The sequence below is a fragment of the Pelmatolapia mariae genome, linkage group LG12 (genome assembly GCF_036321145.2).
Source record: "Pelmatolapia mariae isolate MD_Pm_ZW linkage group LG12, Pm_UMD_F_2, whole genome shotgun sequence".
NCBI lineage: Eukaryota > Metazoa > Chordata > Actinopteri > Cichliformes > Cichlidae > Pelmatolapia > Pelmatolapia mariae.
The window spans coordinates 31106146-31129589 of NC_086237.1; the positions used below are offsets into that span (position 1 = coordinate 31106146).

Consider the following 23444-nt stretch of genomic DNA (forward strand, 5'->3'; position numbering starts at 1 on the left):
GCTGTACTCTGTCTCAGTGAAACACTCCCACTGTGTGTGGCTTCTTTTTTTTAAATTATTTGGTGAGAACACAGTGAACCAGAGCGAAATGCATCCAGGGGCAAATTGTTACCACTCGGCAGTGGAGTTATTATAGAGTCGTGGCAAAGAGAAAATAAATCATGCCATTAATGTCAAAAACTAAAATCCAAAAGTAGCGTGTGATTGTAGAACTGCCTTTAGCAAGTGTGAATCATGATCTGTATGAGTTTATCAGTTTCTCACAGCGTAATGGAGGAATTTTGGCCCACTCCTTACAATTTCAGACATTTTAATTGGGTTGAGGTCAGGTTATTATATTGTAGCTTTTGTGCTTTCGATCATTGTCATGTTGCATGACCCAATTTCAGCCAAGCTTTATTTATGACCTCACATTAGACCCTAGAGTACTTTGGTAAACAGAGGTTTATGGTTGACTAAGTGACTGCTAAACAAGCACCAATCATCACTCCTCCACCACCATGTTTGATATAAGGTGTTTGGATTTCTCCAAATGTCCTGCTGTGTTCAGACATCTCCACTTTTTTCAACATTTTTAACTTTCTCCTAGCAGCACATACTGTTATGAATTTTTACTTTTACCATGCTAACTGAGGAATGGATCTTGTATAACTTCTTTGCCACTATCTGATCATTTAAAGAGTGTTACACAACTTGCCTCATTCACCAATTTTTTTCTATGCTCTTTCTATGTAACCTTCCAAGTAGTAGGAGACCTGCTCTACCACCTGAGCTACAGCCACCCCTATACATAGAGAGTGAAAAGAGGTGAGTGAAGAAGAACAATGTAACATAGGAACCCCCCAGCGGCCCAGGGTTGAGGGTCACCTGATCCAGTTCTAACTATATGCTTTTTCAAAAAGGGAAAGTTTTAAGGCTAGTCATAAAGGTAGAGAGGGGTCTGTCTCCTGAATCCAAACTGCGATCTGGTTGCATGGAAGAAGGACCTGAACGCAGAAGGCTCTGCCTCCCATTCTACTTTTAAATATCTGAGGAACCACAAGTAAGCCTAAAAGTCTGAGAGAGAAGAGCTATGTTGAGATAATATGAAAGCAGTAATGGTGTGTCTAAGTCTGTCCACATACTGCTTCTGCATTTTGGCAAATTTGTCATTATTCATCTAAGGTTCTGTGTACCTGATATGAAGACCCAGACTGGAGTATTTGTAAGGGGCAGATTTAAGCCTCTCAGTTATATACATATATAAAGTCTCAATCAACCGTAATCAGGCTGGTCCCTGATAACAAGATTTAACCAAAGTCACAAAGACCCAAAATTAATGACATTTCCTTAGCATTTTTTATTTTGTTTTGTAAACACGCAGTATCGTTTCCATCTTTCCCAAAATTCTACTTTTTATATTTATTTCAGTTAATAAATTTTTTTTAGTTTACACCTAGTTTTAAGTTTCTGTTTAGTTTTATTTACTTATATTAATCTTGCTCTGGAGAATTATCGGGGCAATTATTTATAAGTGTGTATTTTAATTAACTTTACCTTCTTGGTAACTGGTCCGGGACAACCATACAATGAGTGAAATGCCATTTCTCCCACCTCAATGTGCGGTAAAAACATATTAACAGGCAAAACACATAAAAATCATAGAAATATAAACTGGGAAACTTTGAATGGATGAGTATTTAATAAGTGGTGCTAAACTTATGCAAAACGTGAAATGTTTTACGAAGACGCAGCAGTAAAGAAACAAACATTTAGGCAATGAATCATGCAGACATCTTCTGTAACCTCTAGGTGGCCATTCGTAATGTGACGTGGCTTCTTGCATCCCACGTGTCAAGCAGAAAAAACTGATCTACGACAACTTCCGGTTTACAAAACATCAAGCAAATTTTTTGCTCCTTTGGAACGAACATGGAACGAACATGGATCACATTGAGTCAATGTGATCATCGTGAAGCATTTATATCATGAGTACATTACAACCCCCCCCCCCCACCACCCGAAAAAAAGTAAACGAAAGATAATTAAAAAAACAAAACAAAAACAAAAACAACAAAAAAGAATTGTCCATTACTGAATTAACACTTTTATACCTTGATTAAAAATCACATGTTACTAAATAATACACAGGGAAAAAAGTAATAAACTGTAACCATACCTCAGTTTTATAATTGCTGGCCATCTTTTTTATATACTTTTTAAAAATGTACTACACAATCACAATTCTTCACTACAACTCGCTTTTTTGAATATATCGTCATACTGTGTATCTATCTATCTATCTATCTATCTATCTATCTATCTGGAGTACGACGGGACTGAGCCGCATTTAACACTTTAATTTTTAAGGCTTTTATTTTGACAGCTCACACCAGACGCGCGCGCGGTGTCCGTTAGCTTCACGCAGCGCTCCTCCTCATCCTCCTCCTCCGTGACATCCCTGTTTCTCTCAAATCTAAGAATGCGCGACTTACGCCTTCGGTAGAAACAGAAGAGTTAGAGGCCTGCTTTATGTTACAAGAAGATGAAACTATGAGGATAAAGAGATAAAGAACAGCTTCCGGTTTAAGGTTAGTAATGTTAATTTTTGTTAATTTGCTTGACAACGCGGAAATCGGCCAGATGTCTATGGTGACAGATGTTGCTAGCTTAGCTTAGCTTAGTCTGCTAATGTATACTTTGTACAGATCCATTAAATAAAGCTCATTTTTATTTCATTTTCCTCTGTACCGACGGCACTCATCATAATTTAATGCGTTTATGTTATATCCGGTCAAATGGAACCTCTTTAATATATAGAGCATCTGGAAGTGGAGGGCACAGGTGCAGCATGTTGGCCTTAATGCCAGATTTTAGACGTGGTCAGTGTAAATACTGATGTAAACGGCCTTTTTATCTTTTATCTTTACCTGTATTTAAGAGAGAGAACATACGATGTGTAAAGAAGGGGATTCATCAAATTATTTTTTTGTGCATTTTTTAAATAATAAGATCAAATAGGCGCATTTGACATCGTTTTGCCTGTGATTTCAAATGAATGGTGCACTCATGTATTTATTAAGATTACAAGATTATTTTCTCCTCCTTTAGACCAACACCAGATGTTAAGTGTCAAGATCATTTTACATAGACCCAATTTTTATGGAGTCCCTTAAGTTAGAGTTGTTTTTAACCTTATTTATTTGGCTTTTGAGAGCATTTTATTGTGGACACAAGTTACTCAACGGTTTTTATCTTGTGCAAACAAGTTATTTATCTCTTCGGGCAAGTGATTATCTTAAGCAAACAAGTAATAAGATAAAAAAAAAAAAAATCACCTTACAGGACTTAATGGGCTCCATATATTTACTGTAGTACGGTGTTTACATTTGCTGTTTCTCTGTATATAGGATGTATAAATAATGTAAGTAGCTTTGCTTTAATGGTGATTATTTTGAGAAACTTGGAATTGTTACCTTTCGTGTGACGTTTCATGCCCTCATTTTGGTAAATGGGGTTATCTTTTAACTTAATTTCAAACGACGGGTGGTTGAACTGGAGGTGGTAGAGTTTTTAAGATTTTTTTTGGGAGTGATGGAACGGATTAGAAATGAGTACATCAGAGGGGCAACTCAGGTTGAGTGTTTGGAGATAAAGTTAGGGGTTAGGCCGAGATGATGCCTAACCCCTAACTTGATGATGCCTAACTGCAATTATCCACTAATTGCAGAGGAGGAATAGTGAACATATTGGACAAAGGATGTTGAAGATGTAGCTGCCATGCAGGAGGAAAAGAGGAATACTTCAAAAGAATTTTCATGGGTGTAGTCAAGGAAATTTGGTGTGACAGAGGAGGATAGTAAGGATAAGGGGAGATGGAGGCAGGTGATTGGCTGTAGATGTTAAGGTTAAAACTAGACTTGCAGCCCAAAATATTAACCAGTATCACCAGAAGGTGCCCAGGAAATAACTGAACCACCTCAACAGAATAAAGCAGAATAACTTCAGCTGTTTGTAATGCACATACGTGTAACTAAAGTATTTTGCATAATTCACTGTAACTATTTACCTGCTAACCATCTACCAAAAAAAAAAAAAAAATCAATAATCTTCTCATCGTTTAGGTTTCATTGTTTTTCTTTCAACATCTAAATTAAAGTAAAACTAAAACTCAGCTCTCCATTGTCTTTAGCCCCAGTTAAGTTAAAAGATGGTGGAGTGAAGATGTTTGCTGTTGACTGACGTCCACTCCGAGAAACAAAATGAAGAGGAGGCTGCTGCGTGGTTTCCTGTCGGAAATTTCCATCCGGCTGGCACTGTTGGTGGTGTTCCTGTAAGTTATCCCTGGGACAGACACAACATCTGAATGCAAGCATTTTGTTTTATTGTGGGCAAACAGCACCTTAACACCGTTTGTGCTTTGCTAAGTGTGACGGAGCAGCTTCCTCCTTTCTACCGTGAGATCCAGGCAGAGGAGATGTGGCTGTATAAATTCCACCGCGTGGAGAGGGACCATGTACCCACCTCTCTTATGTTTGTGAGTATAGCTGTTTGATAAACTGGAATAAATAAAATCCCTCTGGTCATTTTTGTACTTTATTGGAACACGTTAACTTTCTGCTGTTTTGTAGGATCATTGTAAAGTTTCTTTTTAGGACCTTAACTCCCATAAGTTCATATTTCTGTGACAAAAAATATTCATAATATATCATAACTCTCTGGATTTTTATTAGCTTTAAAATTAAACCACATGATGGTTAATTCATATATTAAATGAACATCTTGTCTTTTTAGTTTTGATATGTTTTGATGCACATCAAGAACGTAGCTATATGATCATGTAAATCTTTTGTTTACAGTCGTTGTTTGTTCTGATGACGTAGAGTTAATATTTACTGATTATGACTGAGCTCTCACAGGGTAAAAGGGGAAATCATTTTAAACAAGTACAACACGTGGAAAAAATCATAAAGTCCCCCTGTGACTCCAGAGGGGAGTTTTGAGAAGTTTGATAAACTGGCTCAAAAATTTTAGAGGTGTGGAGAAGAAATAAGTTTACCCAGACCTCTGCAGTCCACCCCTCATGACTGCTGCACTGTAAGAGCTCCAGAGTACGACTGCATACATCCACTCCATACTTGTTTTTTTGTCATAAATAGATGTTGACCCATTGCAATCTGGGTAAACCCTGGTTATTAATTTCCAATTTATGGTCTGAGCAGATGTCTTGATTTCCTTAAAAACGGCTGGTCTAATTATCCTGAAAGTTTTAGGATATCAGCATAGGGCAAGCTGTAAGCTGTACTGCACAATGGGGTATTTGATATGTCCAATAATATGATTTTGAAAATGGTCTAAAAGGTCCCAGTAGCAAAAAATAAATAAAACAGTGGAGAAATCTAGTTTAGTTACCAAAAAACAGCCCCGTGTTTTTAAATTCTACCAGTAACCATATTTATGAGTTATAAGTAAATCACCCACCATACAGCAGGTGTTGGGTAAACTTTCCATAAAGGCTGTAAATGTGCTTTTCACTGCTGTAACATTAGACATTTTAATATTGAATCTGTGGAGAGTTTTGTGTGTGTGTGTCCAGTCTCAGATGGAGAGGTTTTACAATTATTACTGTTATGATCTCCTCTTTTGTTGATCTGTTACAGAGTGTGGCGGTTTGCACCCCGCTGATTGTAATCCTGGCTTTCACCTTCCTGAATAAGTCGGAGCGTGGCGATCTGAAGGAAGCCTCACTGGGTAGGAAACTCGTGCAAAAGAGCTTTTTGGTTTGTCGCATTTAAATATTTGGGCTGGCTTTTTGAGTTGACTTATCTTTTTCATGATTCAGTTCTGTTTCCCCCTGTCATCCAGCTGTGACTCTGACTCTAGTGCTGAACGGGGTTTTCACCAATGTCATCAAACTTGTAGTTGGCAGGTAAGCAGGTTACATCACATAGCACATTCAACTTTAACCAAAAGCTCCACATTTGTCCTCCATGTTCATTCTGTGTCACATCCTCAGGCCAAGACCAGACTTCTTCTACCGCTGTTTCCCAGACGGTCAGATGAATCTGGAGCTGCGATGCAGTGGTGACCCAGATGTCATCATGGAAGGCAGAAAGAGCTTTCCCAGCGGGCATTCTTCCTGTAAGAGGCTGTTATGGTCAATTATGGCTGCAGAGCTGGTACATTTTCATCAGCAGGCAACAAGAAAAGTAAATGGAGGCACAGAGTGAGGCAGGGGGGTGTATATCTCAATGCACATGTATCCAAGTGTGTAATAGCCTTTAGGCTCTTATTTCATTGTTAGACTCATGCTTGAGTTATAGTACTGCCTTAAATCTATGAACATAAAAAAAAATCAGAAATGCAACTACACATCTCAGTGAGGTAGACTTCAGCAGCTGAAGTCTCTCTGCCCTTTGTTTCAAGAAAAGGAACTGTATGAGATTTTTCAGCCTCTTAATAGCAGAGTAGTGCAGACCACATCATTAACTGGTGGGGATTCAGCGCAGTGCTATAATTTTAGCTCTGATTTCCCATTTTGTGGCATAAAACTTCCTCTGGCTCTCTTTCATCCCTTCCGTTTCTTTCTCTTTGGTTGCAGTTGCCTTTGCAGGTTTGGGCTTCACAGCGCTCTACATTGCAGGAAAGCTGCGCTGCTTCACTGCAGCAGGCCAAGGCCGAGCGTGGCGGCTGTGTGCCTTCCTCACTCCTTTACTCATTGCAGCTGTGATCGCTCTCTCCAGAACCTGCGACTACAAACACCACTGGCAAGGTCTGTTAAATTTGCTTGGTCTGAACACTGCAAAATAAGTAGTTGGCTTTTTTAGCTGACAAATTTTGGGTACTATTTTAAAGACAAATCACAAATTAATTCACAATATTCACTTATAATTGTCACTTTTTCATGTTTCAAAAACAAAATCCAGTCTATCAAATGCTTTTATTTATCAAGGCAAAAGGTTATCCAGACTTACCTGTCTGTATGGGAAAACGTAATTACCCCTTTGTTAAGTTATGAATTAACTGACCACATTTTTTGAAGGCCAAGTTCACTACCACACCCACCCCTGATTACTGCCAGACCTGTTGATTTAAAAAAACAACCTCTTAAATAGAACGTGTCTGACAAAGTGAAGACACAGCTGAGAAACAAAGTCATTGACATCTATTAGTCTGGAAAGGGTTACAAAACTATCTGTAATGGTTTGGGACTCCAGCAAACGATGCTGAGAGCCATTGTATTGTATTGTATCTTTATTTTGAATGATGTTAAAATAGTCTAACAAGAACAGAGAAAAAAGAGACAAACAAACAAAACAAAACAAAAGGAAAACAAGACAATAATATTTATAAATAACTTACATGTTAAAAAAGAAGTAGGAAGAAGCATAAGCTTATTTAATCCCACCCCCTTTCCACTATTTAGCAACTAAGAGTCAACACTTTTTCTTCCTGTTTATGCCCTATCCATCATAAATTTTTTCTTACAATTTGTTACATATTACATGTATTTGCTTTTATGTTTTGCCATTATCCACTAATGGAGAAAACTTGGTGAACAGTGGTGACCTTCCCTGGCCAGGAGTGGCCAGCCTACCAAAATTACTCCAAGATTGCATCAATGACTCATTGAAGAAGGTCACAAAAGAACCCAGAAAAACATCTAAGGATGTCTCTGGCAAGGAGAAAACCAATGCTGACCAAAAAGGACACAAAGTCTCGTCTCACATTTGCCAAAAAGACTTCTTGATGATCCCCAAGATTTTTGTGAAAATAGTCTGTGACAGTCGTGATTTTGAAATTTTTGAGTCCCATTAAATCTTGAATAAAACTAACAGAGCATTTCGTAAAAAGAACGTCATAACAACAGTTAAACATGGTGGTGGTAGTGTGATAGTCTGGGGCTGCGTCAGGACCTTCACGACTTGTTGCAACTGATGGAAGCATGAATTCTGCTCTCTATCAGAAGATGTGAAAAAAGGAAGGTTTTGGAATGAGCTACTCAGAATCTGGATTTAAATCTGATTCACATCTGTCGCATGACCTTAAACGGGCTCCTCATCATTGAAAACCCTTCAATGTGACTTAATTACAATTCTCCATAGAAGAGTGGGGCACATCACCTCCACAGCAATGTGAAAGACTCATTGTCAGTTATCATACATGCTTGATTGCAGTTCTTGCTGTGAAGGGTGGCAATTTAGGTTTACGGGCAATGACTTTTTCACACAGGGCCAGGTAGGTTTGGATAACTTTTCACATTTGCATGATGAACCCACGTGCTTGTTTTAGTTATGTCCATTTTCCCTTAAAAAAAACAACAAAAAATCCCAACCCATAAATAGTGTATAATAGTGCATAATGTAAATAAGGGACTAATTTAGCAAAAGTTCTTATCTGTGTTGTTATGTGTCTCCTTTATGCAGATGTGCTGGTGGGGTCTCTGCTGGGTCTCGCCTTCGCCTGGCTGTGCTACAGGCAGCACTACCCTCCCCTTCGGGACCCAGACTGCCACAGACCTCTGCGTCACAGAGAGACTGTTCCTGCCGCACAGGAGCGCAAGCTGGCCAACTCCACCTACATCCTGCCCATGTAGAAAAGCTATAACTGCATTTTCCTCTTTGCTGGTGTCATTTAAACTGAGTTGCACAGTAATCCATGTAATACTGTTTTTCACATCTTTAGGGCTGGGCAGCATATCGGTATTTAAGTAGATCATTAATCATTGTCAATGTATTCTCTGGGTTTTCTTTTTGTAGAGGGAGACATGATACACAGTTTCTTTTCTGGAATGAATTTGCATCAATTACCGATTCAAATTTTCTCCTGCATTGTTTCTGAAACCCTTGAGAGCTACACTAGCACATTAGCAGGTGTCTTTCTAGTCCCGTAATTACCCAGCAAACATGGTCGAAACCCAGATGATATCTCCCAGGTCAAAAGAGGTCGCAGTACGACCACAAAAACTAAACCGTAGACAGACGTATGTCAGTGTTGTCTCAACGTAGAATAGAGGCAAGGTCAGTGAGGAATAATAAATCGGGTTACTGCAAAAACACTTTATATTTTTACAGTTTTCTGCATCTAAACTGTATTTCATTTGTGGCACAGTGAACTTTATGCATTGAACTTTTACAATTATCCCCTCCCTGTCCTCGATGTCAGTGTCATAGACTCAGGAAAGCTCAGGAAAAGAAAGAGGTCACACTTGACATGATTATTTTTTCTCCTGATTCCTCCTCTCGAGACACTTTTTTGTTTTATTCTCATCAATAAGGAGATAGTGGGGAAAAAAATCTTGAACACAAGCTTTCTCTTACTAGAAAGTCCAACAATGATGTCCGGTAACCTCATGTATTTTTCCAACTGTGACTTGATGTCTGAAAATTCCGCTGTGATGGTTATTCAGTGTTGAAATGTTTGCTGGGTACAGATGGGATATCTCATTATCATGATGCTGTTCTCCACGTGGCCCAGCTCTGCACACTCTGTGTATTGTGCCTATAGATCACATACTTTACTCACAACAGCTGAGCAGGTTATCTACACAGCCACTGTACAAACAGTCCACCACTCATCAGTCTCTGGCTCAGCTGCTGTGAAAGAGCTTCTCATGTGAGAATCACTTTGTGATTGTTTTGTAAACTTGCAACTTTGTAAAGAAGCAGGATTGAGGCTTAAAAGGAAGCTAACCGCACTCTGAGGTTCATTTCTGTGCATAGACGCCTCCTCTGGTGAGAAGAATCGAAACTCAATGCCTGAGAATTTTTCACCATCTGTTTCAGTCTTTGTGGTTTTGGAGCTGGCTCAGGCTTAAACAAACACTGAGAGCAAACATCAGCCTGTTAGGGGTCAAAGTCCTTGACTGTCCTGTCTGTTCACAGATCAAAATAGCACAAACACACCTAGTAAAACCTCAGAGAAGCATGTTATGACAAGATGACACAGACAGTAAGATGTGATTAAATGATCCAGTGTAATGGAACCTTTGAGCTTAGATGCTACTGACCACCAGACCATGTCTCTCTTGGGGTTTCTGGGTAAAACTGCATCTGTCGTGATGCCTGTTATAGCATATCACAACACTAAGATACTTTGTGGTAGAATTTTTTTGTTTTTGATAAGGAATTGGGTAAAGACACAGGATTGTCTTTGTTATACCTGCAAATTAAGAATGTGAAATTAACTTTATGCTGCCATAAAGTGCAGTGGCAGCAACAGCCTTTCAGTTTAAACTAAGCCTGGCTTGATGTTGGCTGGTCCCATGATTAAATCATAGCTAACAACGAGTTAAATATTGCTTTGACTTTCCCATCTTTTCTGTGGTGTTTTGATGCTTTGATGATGTAAAACTTTGAAAAAAGTCACCACTTTATAGGTAAAACCTTCTTAAACTGCTGAGCACTGTTGTTAAAACAAAAGTGCAATTAATAGGGACTATTTTCAGCTGCGGATGAATACACGTATAACATTCCAGTAGTTTTTGGACAGCAGTGAAGCTCTGTGGCACAGAGGAAAACAGTATTTGTTTTGGTTTTGAACATATAAGGGGTCTAGTGATTAAAAGTATATAACACCTCCAAGTGATTCTGTTAAATGAACTTTCATGAGTGCAAACAACTAAGCACTCCTCTTGCATTTAAAGCCAAGTTAAGGTAAAACACATTGATCATGCTTATTTATTTTTACTTTATCGAATGCTTTAAATCTTTCTGTCTTCCTATAGTATATGTTCAATGTTTCCATTTATTGATATTTTTTTTTTAAAATAACTTCTCTGTAAAAAGTCCTCCACGGTATTAACATTCTGATGTAGCAGTGCTGCTTTATGCTTCTCACAGTTTTTCCAGTGCCTGCTTTGCTTTAAATGATAAAATCATCTCTGGTGTAACAAGACAGCTCAGCCAATCACGTTATTCCAAGTCACCGTAACTGTAAAGCGAGTTAAACGAGTCTTCTCAGGCTTACTGTAGATGGGGTACTGTTTTAACCTCTCCAGGCGATGGTGCTACCCTCCCAGTGCTCCTGCTGGCCAGGTTTTTCTCTCCAGCATGTAAACTCATCGATCGTAATCTGAGACATTTAACGCTACAATTTGTGGTTCGGGCGTATTTTGAGTTTTTATTTATTTAATGTATATTTTTTTCTGTTTGTGTGTTGAACTGGCCAAAGTTTTGCACGGTTAACCCGAGCATAAAAGCAGCTGGATCTCAGTGGTTACAGACCAAACTTGGCATAAAGAAAGCGGATAATTTTTGTGCCTTTGTTTACTATGTTCCTCTCAGTTCATGAATGAAGTGTATGCTGCATGTTATGGTGTATACTCTCTGTCATGTAACCTTTTTTTTTTTCTTCCTGAATCTACTTTTTGTTTGTTTGATTGTTTCCAGTGTATTCACTTGTAAACAAACTACACAGTGAATATGGCATGCTGCATTTTTTTTAACCTCAGAAAGAAACGTGTCATTTCCTTTTACTCAGTGGATTAACTGTTGGTGGAGTCAAAAGTGAAGACGTGTGTGGATAATGTCAAATTTTTAAAAAAAAAATGAGACAAGAGGAGAGAAATCGTATCTGAATTTCTTTGACAGATGTTTTGGGGTTGGTGTACAAGTATGTTTACTTTTGGGGGAATGCAGGAGTTTACTTGAATTTTTAATATTTGTAACTTTAGAAGTGGTTAGGATGAAAATGGGAGCAAAGTTGTGGGTAAACTATGAAGGTATGACTCACCCTGTAGTCGGACATACAAATTTTTCCTCCGGCCTGTAGTGCTGTCTATAATCTTAAATAAAATGGAGCTAAATGTCCATAGTAAAAGAGAAAAATCTGAATTTTAAAATGTATTTTGAGGAACTCTAAGCAACAGGATTCAAGCACCCTAAAGGCAAAAACATTTCTACAGCTGATTTCTCCCAATCTGACCAACTTGTACTAGAATTGTCTTGATGAATAAACAAGGAAAAATCTGTAAGTTCAATTTTTGGGGTGAACTGTCCCTTTAAGGCAAAAAAAAAAAAAAAAGGTCATTAGGCTGCTGCTTTTTCATAAAATCATGCATGTTTCACACATATTTTTTTGCTTCCATTCATTCTATTAATTTATGTAATTTCAGGGCATTCAGAGTGATGTTGGGGGATTCTGCTGAGACTTTCCTGTTTGCTTTGTTCATGCCATGATCGTACAGCTCATTTTGCTTATGCTTATGTGCTGTTTGTGTTGTGATGCTTTTAATGAATCTCCCCATGACACTGAATGATCTCTTGTCCTTTCCATGTTTTCTTTGGAGTCAGCAGTCCTGGTTTTGAGTTTGTATGTGATGATGGATGATTAATAAATGAGTTTAAAACGCATGTGCATATCAAATTATGGCGCACCAGTATTTGTAGATGATGTATTGGTAGGTAATCTCCCGGACATTGTATGTATTTACATATTGTGTGTGGTAATAATTCAGATTTTTAAACCTCTAATCAAAACTGTAACCTGTGCCACCTCTCTTTTTGTAGTTTTTCACCTATTATAGTCAAGCTGAAGCATGTAGTTCTGCTGGTTGCCAAAAATATAGAAACAAGTCTCCTCTTTGGAAATTATTTTAATGTATTTCAAGTAATGACTTCGCAGGGTAATGGACAGTTGGTGGGTGGATAGTTTAGCAGACGTTAGGGTGTGTAAATCAGATTCAGGTGGTGACACAAATAAACAATTGAACACACCTTTTTTTAAATAATAGAATTCAGTTCAACTTGTTTTGTGAGTTTGCGGGAGAGGTTTTCTTTCAAGGCTTTTTGCCAGACAAGCTCTTCAGATACATTTATATACTATTCAAGTGGAAAGGGGTTTGGCAAAATCCTTTCCAATATGTTTTAATCTAAATCAATGAAGTACTTTTTAAAATTTCAGTCTATAACAGCTTTTATCATTAAAGTCTGTGATTAATGCCACTTCTATAGCTATGCCAATGAAAACATCTTTAATAGTACATACTTGTAAAGTGTGTGTCACTACTGAGCTCCAGGTTTACATGAATAAATTTATACTTGGTTAAGTGAACCTCTCATATAAATTCACACGATTTCTGTTATTGTAACCACACGGTGGAAACTACAATTTTATGAATGTGTGAAGTGTGTGCATAAGTCATTGTTTTAGAATTTTTACAGTTAGAATTAAAACAGTATGGTACAGAAATCATAGTTAACTCTGTGAGGTTTTTGTGTTTTTATTAAATTGTTTTCCTACGTCTTTGCAGTCAGGGAATAAACAAAATAATCATTCTGACACACAGAAAACTGATTAGATCTTTCTCCAAAATATAGAGGTAGAGAGAGGTTATTATAAATTCACTCTTCAGGTAATATAAATGTAAACGCTAATGTAAAAATTATATTGTGTTCTTAATAAAGTCTAAAGCAGTTTACAAATATTATAAAAACATCGTTATGACATTGTTTTAAATAAATTAATAAATATTTCAAAATTAATATAAATAAAGTTTTAACTTTATTTCAGCTCTTTTTAGTTCCAGTACTGCTTTGTTTTCTCAACCTGGTAGGCGGGACTTCCAGCGTTTGACGTTGCTGATTTTCTTCTATCTGATTGGTCGGGAGTGACGTGTAGATTTGGCGCCACATTTCCAACAGGGAACAGAGCGGCATCGCTGTGTGTGTATTGTCAAAGCTCCGAGCCTGACAGCAAGCCAAAATAACCCGCAGTTTATGACACCTCAGGGTGATTCGATTAGGCTCGTCTTATTTTAATAGTTTTATTCGACTGACTTCTCTGAAAATGTTCATCGCGGACATAAGAAAGGATTTTTATGAAGTTGTCGCCAACCAGGTAAGGCTAACTCTAACATTAGCCGACATTGCTAGGAACAGCTAGGAAACTTAACATCTGAGATCGCAAACTGAAATCGCTTACATTATAAACCTTCTCGTGCTACTTACAGAGAGTCGTGCTCCTGGTGGCACCAGACATTGACGCTCTCTGCGCCTGTAAAATACTGCAGGTAAGACAATAAAATGTTAGCAAGCGGCAGCTCCTGTAGCCTTTGCGTGCACAGTCTTTGATTGTTTTTCCACTGTTATTTTGCCTCTCTTGTTCTAGTGGCTTTTGTGCATGATGACGAACATTTGCGCTCTTAAACTAAGGTCATTGTAGAGGGTAAACAGAGAGCATGCTGATTAAATACTTCCAGTTATTATGGACTTTCGGACACCCAACCGTACTGTCATAATGGGGAGGTTACCATCTGTTCATGCATTAACTGGGAATATTTAAAAGTACTGACAGTAGGTTTCAGTAAGTGCCTGTTGCAGTTTATGGAGCTTTTTTGACTTTTACTGTGTTCAGAGTAATTATAAGCTGATGTAAACACTGACTGTTTGTGTCTTCACTAGGCCTTGTTTCACTGTGACCAGATCCAGTATACACTTGTGCCAGTTACAGGCTGGCAGGACCTTGGCACTGCCTTCCTTGAACACAAAGAGCAGGTATACTTAAATAAGACCAGAAGGCTGTGCTGCAAAGCGAGATTGACGTTAACATGTTATTTCAAGCCAGTATGAAGGTGTCTCTCTCTTAGCTTTTTGAGATCACCATGGAAACTTTTGCTTTTTTATGCGTTTCTGCTTGAGAACCTGAAGCGGAAAGCTTTGTAGTACACTACTCTGAGCCTGCACATGAATATATGACAGTAAACACTGAACCTTATGTATCGTGTTGACTGATTTTTGTGCTGCAGTTTCGATACTTTGTTCTCATCAACTGCGGAGCAAATGTTGACCTCCTTGAGATGCTGCAGCCAGATGATGACTCCATCTTCTTCATCTGTGACACTCACCGGCCTGTAGATGTGGTCAATGTCTACAATGATACCCAGGTGATGTGCAATGGTTTGCTAATTCAGGCTATATCCCCACTAGTAAGTTCACATAAGTTCACAGGCTAGGGTCTACCCCACAGAGCCTAAGAGTAGCACAGGGATTCACTCAAGGCATGAAGTCTGAGAAGAGAAGAGAAGGATCAGATGGTGTCAGGCCTATAAGACTTAGCTCAGTAGCAGAAGTTTGATGAGGATGCGGATGCAATGCTCGACCCTACAGCTAAAGGGGACGTAAAAAGGTTTCGAACCATGATGACCATGATAGTGAGCATGGTAGTGGAGACGTTTGGAGTGTAAGACGAAATAAGGGGCAAGTTGATGTATTATTTTAAAGCAGAAGGGGAAAAAACAGTTCTGTATATGTGAATTAAAAAAAACAAAAAACATCTTCTCACCTCATCAGTCTATATCAGTTTGTCTCAAGAGCCAAATAACAACACACACATTTCCTCCAATTCTATTTGGCGCTGTGTATAATCTGTCCACTGGTATGTGTGTGTTTAACAATATTAACCACTAGTTTGCCTGTAGAGCCAGGCTCTTCAGAAGGTGTTTGTCACCATTGCTTAGTCCACAGGGGAATAGGCAAGATAAAGAAATGTAAAACCTTTACAAGCATCAAAGTCCAAAACTTTAGAAATACTTGTTGTTAAAATAAGTCCAAAATACATGAATCGACCGTTTTTTGCTCCACATTCTCTCCAGCATGCCGATGAAGTGCCTAGCTAGTTAGGTATAAGGTTTTTCTTAATTTCTGTGACTGATAATGTCCAGCGGGCAAAGTTAGCGTAGGGGCCTTTAAATATGTAGATAAAGTCTCCTTTTTGCCCATCAGGACTACAGATGGAAGTACTCTTGTGTTATTGTGCTGTACTGTATTTGCATTCTGGTACAAAACATCAAATAGTTCATTATCTTTATGCATTTCACTGTAAACAATGATCCATTCATTGCATGTAAGATTAACAATACTCCCACTTGTTTGTGGAAGTGAGCGTTAGATTAACTCTGTCTTCTACTCAACAGATTAAGCTGCTCATCAAACAGGATGACGACCTCGGTGTGCCGTCGTATGACGATATCTTTCGAGATGAAGATGAGGAAGGAGAAGACTCTGGAAATGAGAGCGATGAAGGCTCAGAGCCATCTGGGAAACGCAGAAGATTTGATGAGGTACGTATTAAACCGAGTCGGTGCTGCCCGCAGGGATGAACTGGTAGCGTGAACTGTAAAGCCTGTTACATTGGGGCTGTGGTCCTGTGTTTGCAGGGGGCTGTCGAAAGGAGAATTGAAAGGCAGCGAGCCAAGAGGGAGTGGGAGGCTCGAAGGTGAAGTGTTTTTACTTAGTTGTTTGGTTCTTTCTGTGCACAGCACAAAAACTGAATGCATGCTTACCTTTCATTAATTTCACAGGAGGGAAATCCTGTTTGACTATGAGCAGTATGAATATCACGGCACCTCGGTGAGTTTTGACAACCTCACATGAGTAATATAGGTACATTAATGTCACCTGAATTTCTGAATGAACTCCTGAATTTTCATTTGTTTTCCTGTCAGGCTGCGATGATGTTTTTTGAGCTTGCGTGGGTTTTGACTAAAGATACCAAGGACATGCTGTGGTGAGCTTTCTGAGAAGATGTCATCTTTCATGGCAAACATTCTTGAAATACAGTTATACGGTCTGTTAGATGTGCACTGCTTCTTCTTTGCAGGTGGGCCATCATCGGGCTGACAGACCAGTGGGTTCATGATAAAATCACAAAGTAAGGATTCCCTCAGTTTTTCAAAACTATTATCAAAACAATTATAAACCAATTTCCCAAAAGCTCAGGACACTGAAAAATGTAAATAACAGCTGAAAGCAGTTGCTGTCAAACCATTTAAAATCTTAAATCACTCAAAATCTGAGAGTATTTTTTTCTTTTATTTTAATGAAAGCATGCAAAGTTTTCATTTTGTACTATGGAAATTTTGAGACTTTTACTGGCTTGCAGATTACAGATCTTGGGGCTTTTCTTTTCCAGCTCACTCATAACTCATTTTATTCTGGGTAAAACTGACTTTTAAGCTCCTTTACACCACCCACTCCACTTATAAAAATCTGAAGCCAAAATGTCGTTTTTGCCCAGAACCAATTTTAAGCTGTTTAGGTGTTGTGGGATATAACATAATCCCAATGACAAAACTGCACCAACTTGTCTGTCAAGCTTACAAAACTTCAAAAACTGTGCCCCGGCTAAACAAGGATCGTGTCACCATGTGAGACAGGTGGCTTTTATATCAGGGGTGTAGAAAAAGCTGAGCCATACTGTTGAAATTGCACATTTTCTTACACTGAGATATTGCAATGATTGAATGTGCAGTTACATTTCTTTACACTGACACAAAGGGGAATTTTAACTGGTGAGGTCCATTTAAAATCAAAGTAAGCTGTTTGTGGCCTGTGATGTAAAATGAGTTTGACATCCCTGGGAAAGATCTCCTTTTTATCCATATTTTGTCTCTGTACGAGATTCCTTCTGTGCTTTTTTTTTTTTTTTTTTTTTTTTTTTTTTTTTTTGTGGACATAAAAATGATTAGATTTTTTTTCAAAGCATTTCAGGTCTGAAAATTTCACATAGTTCTGCGCCTGTGATGTTATGAGGGCTCAAAATAAGGTGCCAAATTTTGACCCAATGCTGTGCTCTTTGAGTGCCGTGACTCAGTTTGAGTTAAATATATTAAAGTTACTATAATAAAAAAAACATCAGCAGATTCTCATGAAAATTGCTTTCCTTGTCTTACTTGATATATAAAAAAGAAATCAGTTGCTTAACAAATTGGCCCTCCTGGAGATATTATTGGACTGGAAGCAGACAAGTTCAGCACATGGACTCTTTAGCAATGGAGCCATGCTCGTGCCGAATGTGCTTGAGCACTGACTTACTGAAATGGGGAAGATGTTGCCTCAGCTGAAGGATGTGTTGTTCAGGAATAATGGATATCACAGATATGTCACTTGGCTATATCATGAGCAGTAGTTGCACCCCTCATGCTGAACTCTGCTGGTGACCTGCATCTGAGGCTCCAACATCCACAGTTTCCAAAAAGAGGTTTAAATTTTGATGGTTCAGACCACAGGTTTCCACTTTACCTTCAACCCTTGCACTTTGAGTTCTGTCTGAAATATAAAAACAAGGAAACTTTGTGTAAACTGTTCTTTAAAATCACTGCTGATCTTTTTTTATATATTTCTGCTGAATTATTTTTTGTCTGCCTCGCTTCTTATTTTCTTTTTTAGTATGAAGTATGTAACCGACATCGCCACTATGCAGCGACACGTTTCCCGACATAACCACCGAAACGAGGATGAGGAGAACTCGCTCTCCATCGACTGTATGAGGATCTCCTTTGAATACGAGTATCCTTAACTCATCTGGCTTGTTGCCTTTACAGATCTTTATGTTCCACCTGATTTCTGCCACACAAGTGCTGAAAATTACTGAAAGTCAGAGCCTTAACTGTCTCTTCAGTCTTCGTCTTACCCTTTACCAGCACTGGTCTCTGTATGAGAGCATTTATAATTCCTGTTACACTTCCTGCAGCTTCAAGCTCTGGACCTTAAATGGCCAAAAGAAACTCCAGGAGTTTTTAGCAGACATGGGGTAAAGTGCTTTCAAATCCATGCTTTGTGTGTTAACAAACTTCCTCTTTTTGTTGAGCCGGAATTTGTTTTAAATCAAATTTGTGTTACAGACTGCCGCTGAAACAAGTGCGTCAGAAATTTAACTCCATGGATATGTCGATCAAAGAAAACCTGAGGGACGTCATTGAGGAATCCTCCAATAAATACGGGTATGAATTTGAATGGCAAACACTGACTGCTCATCCAGTCTGCTTTTCCCTGTTCTACTCTCATTTCTCCTCTTCATCAGTATGAAGGACATCCGTATCCAGACGTTTGGCGTTCACTTCGGCTTTAAGAACCGCTTCCTGGCCAGCGACATGGTGCACGCTACTGCTGCCTTGCTGGAGAGTGCTGAGAAAGATGACAGCGAGACTGACAACTTCATCAAGGCTCTCGATGCCCTTTCTAGGTGTGCAAAGGAAACTAAGTTCACTTTTCAAAGACTTAATTTGCTCACATTTCCTTTAAAAATGTCGTCTTTTATTTTTTCTTTTGTTTTCTTTGTGCAGGAGCAACATCGATCGTCTGCATTTGGGTATTGAGCTAGCGAAGAAGAAGCTGATTGCCATCCAGCAAACGGTCGCCAGCTGCATCTGCACCAACCTCATCCTGTCGCAGGGACCCTTCCTCTACTGCTACCTCATGGAGGTGCGAGTGTTTGGATGCCTGAGACGTGCATGCTTTCAATTTTATTTAGCCATATATCCTATTCACATCCTCTCTTTGTAGGGAACACCTGACGTGAAGCTGTTCTCCAAGCCCATGGCACTAACGCTGCTCTGCAAGTACCTCCTGAAGGCTTTTGTCCATTCGGTGAGTGTCTGAACGCTATCGGGACTGATTCACAATGTAGAAGGAGGTTCACTGAAATCATAGTTATTCAAGTCTCTCTGATCTTTCACTCACGGTGTCTTGGCCAATTAGACAAGAAATAAACGCTGCAAACTGCTCCCCCTCGTTATGGCTGCCCCCAAGGATGTGGAGAAGGGAACTGTCATTGTTGTGGGAATCCCACCAGAGTCTGAGACGTCCGACAAGAAGAAGTAAGTTTCTCAGTTTAGGATTTCTCTCCTCCTCAACCTGCATCTCTGGTTAAGTTAATTAGCTGCTTTTTGAAAGAGATCAGAGTCCACAAATCTCGGCAGGACCTAATCGCAACAACTCAGAGCCTGCTGGAGACGTACGGATGTAAAAGTTCAATGTGAGCTGATTTTTGTCCATGCAGAGCTCTGAAAGTCAAAATCAGAGTCTTCAAGTGGTCTCTGAGGTTAATGGTGAGCCTGTGGATGTGATATTTTCCAGTTCAGAGCATGACACAGTGGGACTCAAATAACAACTAGTGGCTCTTATTTATTTCCTTTTCACATTTTTCTACCAGTATACAACAACATTGCCTCATTTCCTCCTCTGTGTTTGTTTTTGCCCTTTTAGTTTCTTTGGTCGTGCATTTGAGAAAGCTGCAGAGAGCACAAGCTCCAGGACTCTTCACGACCACTTCGACACTTCAAGTAAGAAACAGTAAAGTGTTGTTTGTTTTGTTTTTTTTTTGCTGCTGTGCAGACAGTCAGTGAATTTGCTCTTGCATGTCTGCAATGTGGCCACTAGGTGTCAGCCTAGTCTTTGTTTAATGTGCAATCTGTTTGTCTTGCCATTCCCACCCAAACTGTCAGTTGTGATGCTGTTACTCAGGGTTTTTACTTTAATCTGTCATGTCTCATGTGTGAAAGAATATTTTAGAATATTCTGCTCATTCCCATCTAAAATATTTATCCAGTTCATCATCATTTTAAACATCGCAAGCAGAAAAACTCCTCCCAGGATGTCAGAATGCTGCTGGATGATTTGTCCTGTTGGCATGTTTTTCTTTCTTATCTGTGTTTTTCTTTCTGCAGTAATTGAACTGAAGACTGAGGACAGGAGCAAGTTTCTGGATGCGCTCATCACTCTCCTTTCATGAGAAACTGAAGCTCTCCCAGGGGGACTCTGAGTTTTCAGATTGAGCCCACCGTCTCGGTTTGAACAGATCAGCTGCTGGTCACATCTGTCAGGCGTGTAAAATGTCACCAGCACCAGAACTTTATCCTTGGTTTTGTTTTTTAAGGTTTTAAGTGGTTTTTATGTGTATATTGTACAGTGTTTTTGTAAATGTGTTGTTTTAAATTTGTCTTTTATTCCCGAATGTGAGAAGTTTTAAGTCATTCACATTTTAAACATGTTTAATAAATCGTTTTATATAATGGAGACGCATTGATTTTTATGGCGCTTTTTTTAAAATTTTTATATGATCAGGCATTATTAACTTTTTTTTTCATACTCTTGCAGTATTTAATTTTTTTTTACCTTATCTAATGTATGACCAGAAAATCCCGCATTCCTCACGTGTCATTTGTTGAACTTTTAGCATGTCTTGGCTTCGCTGCGGCCTGAGAAAAGTCAGCTGTCTATTTCAAAGCCCAGCTGGCTTTGCTTTCTTTTTCCTGAGAAGATAAACAAAAAAATTACGTGAGGTAAGTTTTTGCGTTAATTTTGCAGAATGGCAATTTTGAATACCAAAATAGTTTTTAGTCTCATATTTTTAAATAACTCAAGGCATAATTTTAGTGAGAACCCATGAAGGTGTCCTTAGTTGCCATATTGTAGTTGTAGTATATATAGAGACTGACGGGTATATTGGTATTTAGAATCAGCTTTAACGTTCAAGTACACATACAAGGACTCGGGTTATTTATGCCCACTTCTCAGTGAAAGAAGCATTTACTTTGACTTGACTGTCAACAGACAGTACATTGCATTATTTATTTTTAATATTAATAAATGGAGATAACTTTGTTATATTACAACAGTTGGGCGAGTTTGTACACTGCATAAATGGAGAGGAAACAAAAGAGTTTTTAAAAAAATGTAAAATGTTTATGTGTCAGAATAAAGTGCAGGCAAATATTTAACAGTAAGAAACTCTGGAAATAATGAAAACTTTAATACGGCAATTATTGTTAAAAAAAAAAAAAAAAAAGGATGTACCAACTAATAAAAACACTACTATTGCAGTATTTTGTGGTTATTTAACTCAAACTACAAATTTAAAGACTTTCAAATCATATGTGAAACTTTAACACCTTTCAGTGTTGAAGTTTTACATATTACTGTATTACTGTTAATACTTCCATAGGAGCAGCCAGGTGCCCCTAATCAAATGCACTTTAATAACTAACTGTGCACACCTTTATAAGCAGAGCTGTATTAGTTTGATGGTCTGTAGCATTCAGGTACGACATCAAGAATGAGAAGCCCAATAGTCTGAGATGGGTTATACGGCCAAGTGAGAAGCTTTAACAAGAGGAAAATTGTCAAGACAGTACAATTAGAAAAAGACTGAAAAGATGTTTGAAAAGATGCGCAGGAGAAAGCCTCCTTTCTGGAAAGAATGATGGCAGGAAGACTTAGGTTTGCAAAGACTTGTGGAACAATGTCCTTTGGGCAGGTAAGAGCAAAGTGAAGATGTTTGGCTGTACTGCAAACATGCACAGGGCCATGTTGGGAGACAACCAAACATCATATTAGCACAATCAACTCGTACCAACTGTCAAGCACAGTGGTGGAGGGGTGATGATTTGGGGTTGTGCATCCGCAGGACCTGGGCACCTGGCAGGCACTGAGTCAACCATGAACTTCTCTGTATACCTGCATACTCTGAAGTCAAATGTGAGGTCATCTGTGTAACAGCTAAAGCTTGGCACAAACTGAGTCATGAAACAGGACAATGAGCCCAAGCACAGCAGCAACTGTACAACAGAATGTCTGAAAATCAAAGAAAGAAGGTTGCAATAGTTCGGCTAAAGTCCAGACTGTGAGAGCTGCGCATAAACAAAGGGCCACAAACCACAATGAACTGAAAAAACGCTGCAGACTTTGAATGTATGCAACTCACTTTTTAATGTCTAACATCTGATGCAGTCACGTATCATGTGTTGCTTGAGTCGGCACAGTTGAACCTTTTCTGCAGTAGTTATTGTTTCAGGGACAATATTATATTTAACAAAAAACTCTAAAAGTAAATGTTAATGAATACATTTATGTTTTTATATTTGAAATTTCTGCTTTTTGTATTTAAAATATGTTAGAGGTGATTGTGAATTGACACTCAGGCGGACCACCTTTTCACAGAATGCTCTGTCATATCAGGGAGTGAGCTTCTGGAATAGTCTTCCACTGTCAGTGAGGGAAAGTACAAGTCTACCCATCTTTAAGAGTCACTTAAAAGGGCGGCTGAGGGACACACAAACATGTGATCATGTTTAATAATCATGCTTTATATTGGACGGGAAAAAGAGTTAGTGTATTACAAAAAGGGAAACAACTGTTAGTGTAATGGGTGAGCGCAATATCACGACAGTCAGGGCATGTGCAATACTGGGGTTTGTGCAATATAACTGATGTGTTTCCGTTATTGTTATCTATACTGTCCTCTGTGTCCATTCTTCTTGTCATTTGTTTGTTCTGTGATGACTGTTTTTGTCCTTGTCACATGACCTGTAAATAGTGTCTCTGTATGTTTTTACTAACTTGTGTTTAACACCAACCTGCCAGAGGGTCTGCAGATGGAAATTAGCCCAAGGCTATAATCTGGCATATTTACATTTATTAAAATGTTCATTAATATGTATTGCCCCTCTTTCTAAAAAAAAAAAAAAAAAAAAAAAATTAGTTTAATCACTTTTAAATCTTTTCATACAAATGGTTTCTGAGGGAGATGGAGCAAATTAAAAAGAACCTGCATGCCCAGCAACATTTTTATTACAAGGTGGATATAGTGGATTTTAGATTACTTGCTATGCAAAAGCCCAATAAATCCTTTGAATGTAGCAAACCTCACAGATTACTAGAATCAACAAGCTTGTCTCGCAGTACTTG

General features: G+C 38.6%; 2 protein-coding genes across 3 annotated transcripts; both read left to right on the forward strand.

The window, feature by feature from the left end:
• The first annotated feature begins 2417 nt into the window (after positions 1 to 2417).
• On the forward strand, positions 2418 to 12892 carry plpp5 (phospholipid phosphatase 5). Of its 2 annotated transcripts, XM_063490211.1 has the most exons (8): positions 2418 to 2570; positions 4172 to 4312; positions 4408 to 4516; positions 5640 to 5730; positions 5845 to 5908; positions 5996 to 6120; positions 6581 to 6751; positions 8406 to 12890. In XM_063490211.1, the coding sequence occupies exons 2-8, from the start codon at positions 4242 to 4244 to the stop codon at positions 8573 to 8575; spliced, it is 801 nt and encodes a 266-aa protein (XP_063346281.1). In that variant the 5' UTR covers positions 2418 to 2570; positions 4172 to 4241; the 3' UTR covers positions 8576 to 12890. The 2 variants fall into 2 exon arrangements, with proteins under 2 accessions (XP_063346281.1, XP_063346282.1); XM_063490212.1 differs by lacking the exon at positions 2418 to 2570 and having other exon boundaries at positions 4236 to 4312; positions 8406 to 12892.
• An 875-nt stretch (positions 12893 to 13767) lies between these two features.
• cdc45 (CDC45 cell division cycle 45 homolog (S. cerevisiae)) lies at positions 13768 to 20706 on the forward strand. Its single transcript, XM_063488824.1, has 18 exons — positions 13768 to 13818; positions 13931 to 13990; positions 14382 to 14474; positions 14726 to 14863; positions 15893 to 16039; positions 16136 to 16194; positions 16280 to 16328; positions 16424 to 16485; positions 16579 to 16629; positions 18147 to 18266; positions 18379 to 18510; positions 18602 to 18700; positions 18781 to 18942; positions 19043 to 19181; positions 19263 to 19346; positions 19458 to 19576; positions 19965 to 20041; positions 20426 to 20706. The coding sequence occupies exons 1-18, from the start codon at positions 13768 to 13770 to the stop codon at positions 20488 to 20490; spliced, it is 1707 nt and encodes a 568-aa protein (XP_063344894.1). The 3' UTR covers positions 20491 to 20706.
• The last annotated feature ends 2738 nt before the right edge of the window (positions 20707 to 23444 follow it).

Bases quoted from the DNA above. Each gene is read 5' to 3' on its own strand.
- cdc45 (XM_063488824.1), top strand. From the start codon at position 13,768: ATGTTCATCGCGGACATAAGAAAGGATTTTTATGAAGTTGTCGCCAAC. The intron at 13,819-13,930 runs GTAAGGCTAACT...TGCTACTTACAG, and splicing joins ATGAAGTTGTCGCCAACCAG to AGAGTCGTGCTCCTGGTGGC. The intron at 18,701-18,780 runs GTATGAATTTGA...CCTCTTCATCAG, and splicing joins GAATCCTCCAATAAATACGG to TATGAAGGACATCCGTATCC.
- plpp5 (XM_063490211.1), top strand. From the start codon at position 4,242: ATGAAGAGGAGGCTGCTGCGTGGTTTCCTGTCGGAAATTTCCATCCGG. The intron at 4,313-4,407 runs GTAAGTTATCCC...TGCTTTGCTAAG, and splicing joins GCACTGTTGGTGGTGTTCCT to TGTGACGGAGCAGCTTCCTC. The intron at 4,517-5,639 runs GTGAGTATAGCT...GATCTGTTACAG, and splicing joins TACCCACCTCTCTTATGTTT to AGTGTGGCGGTTTGCACCCC.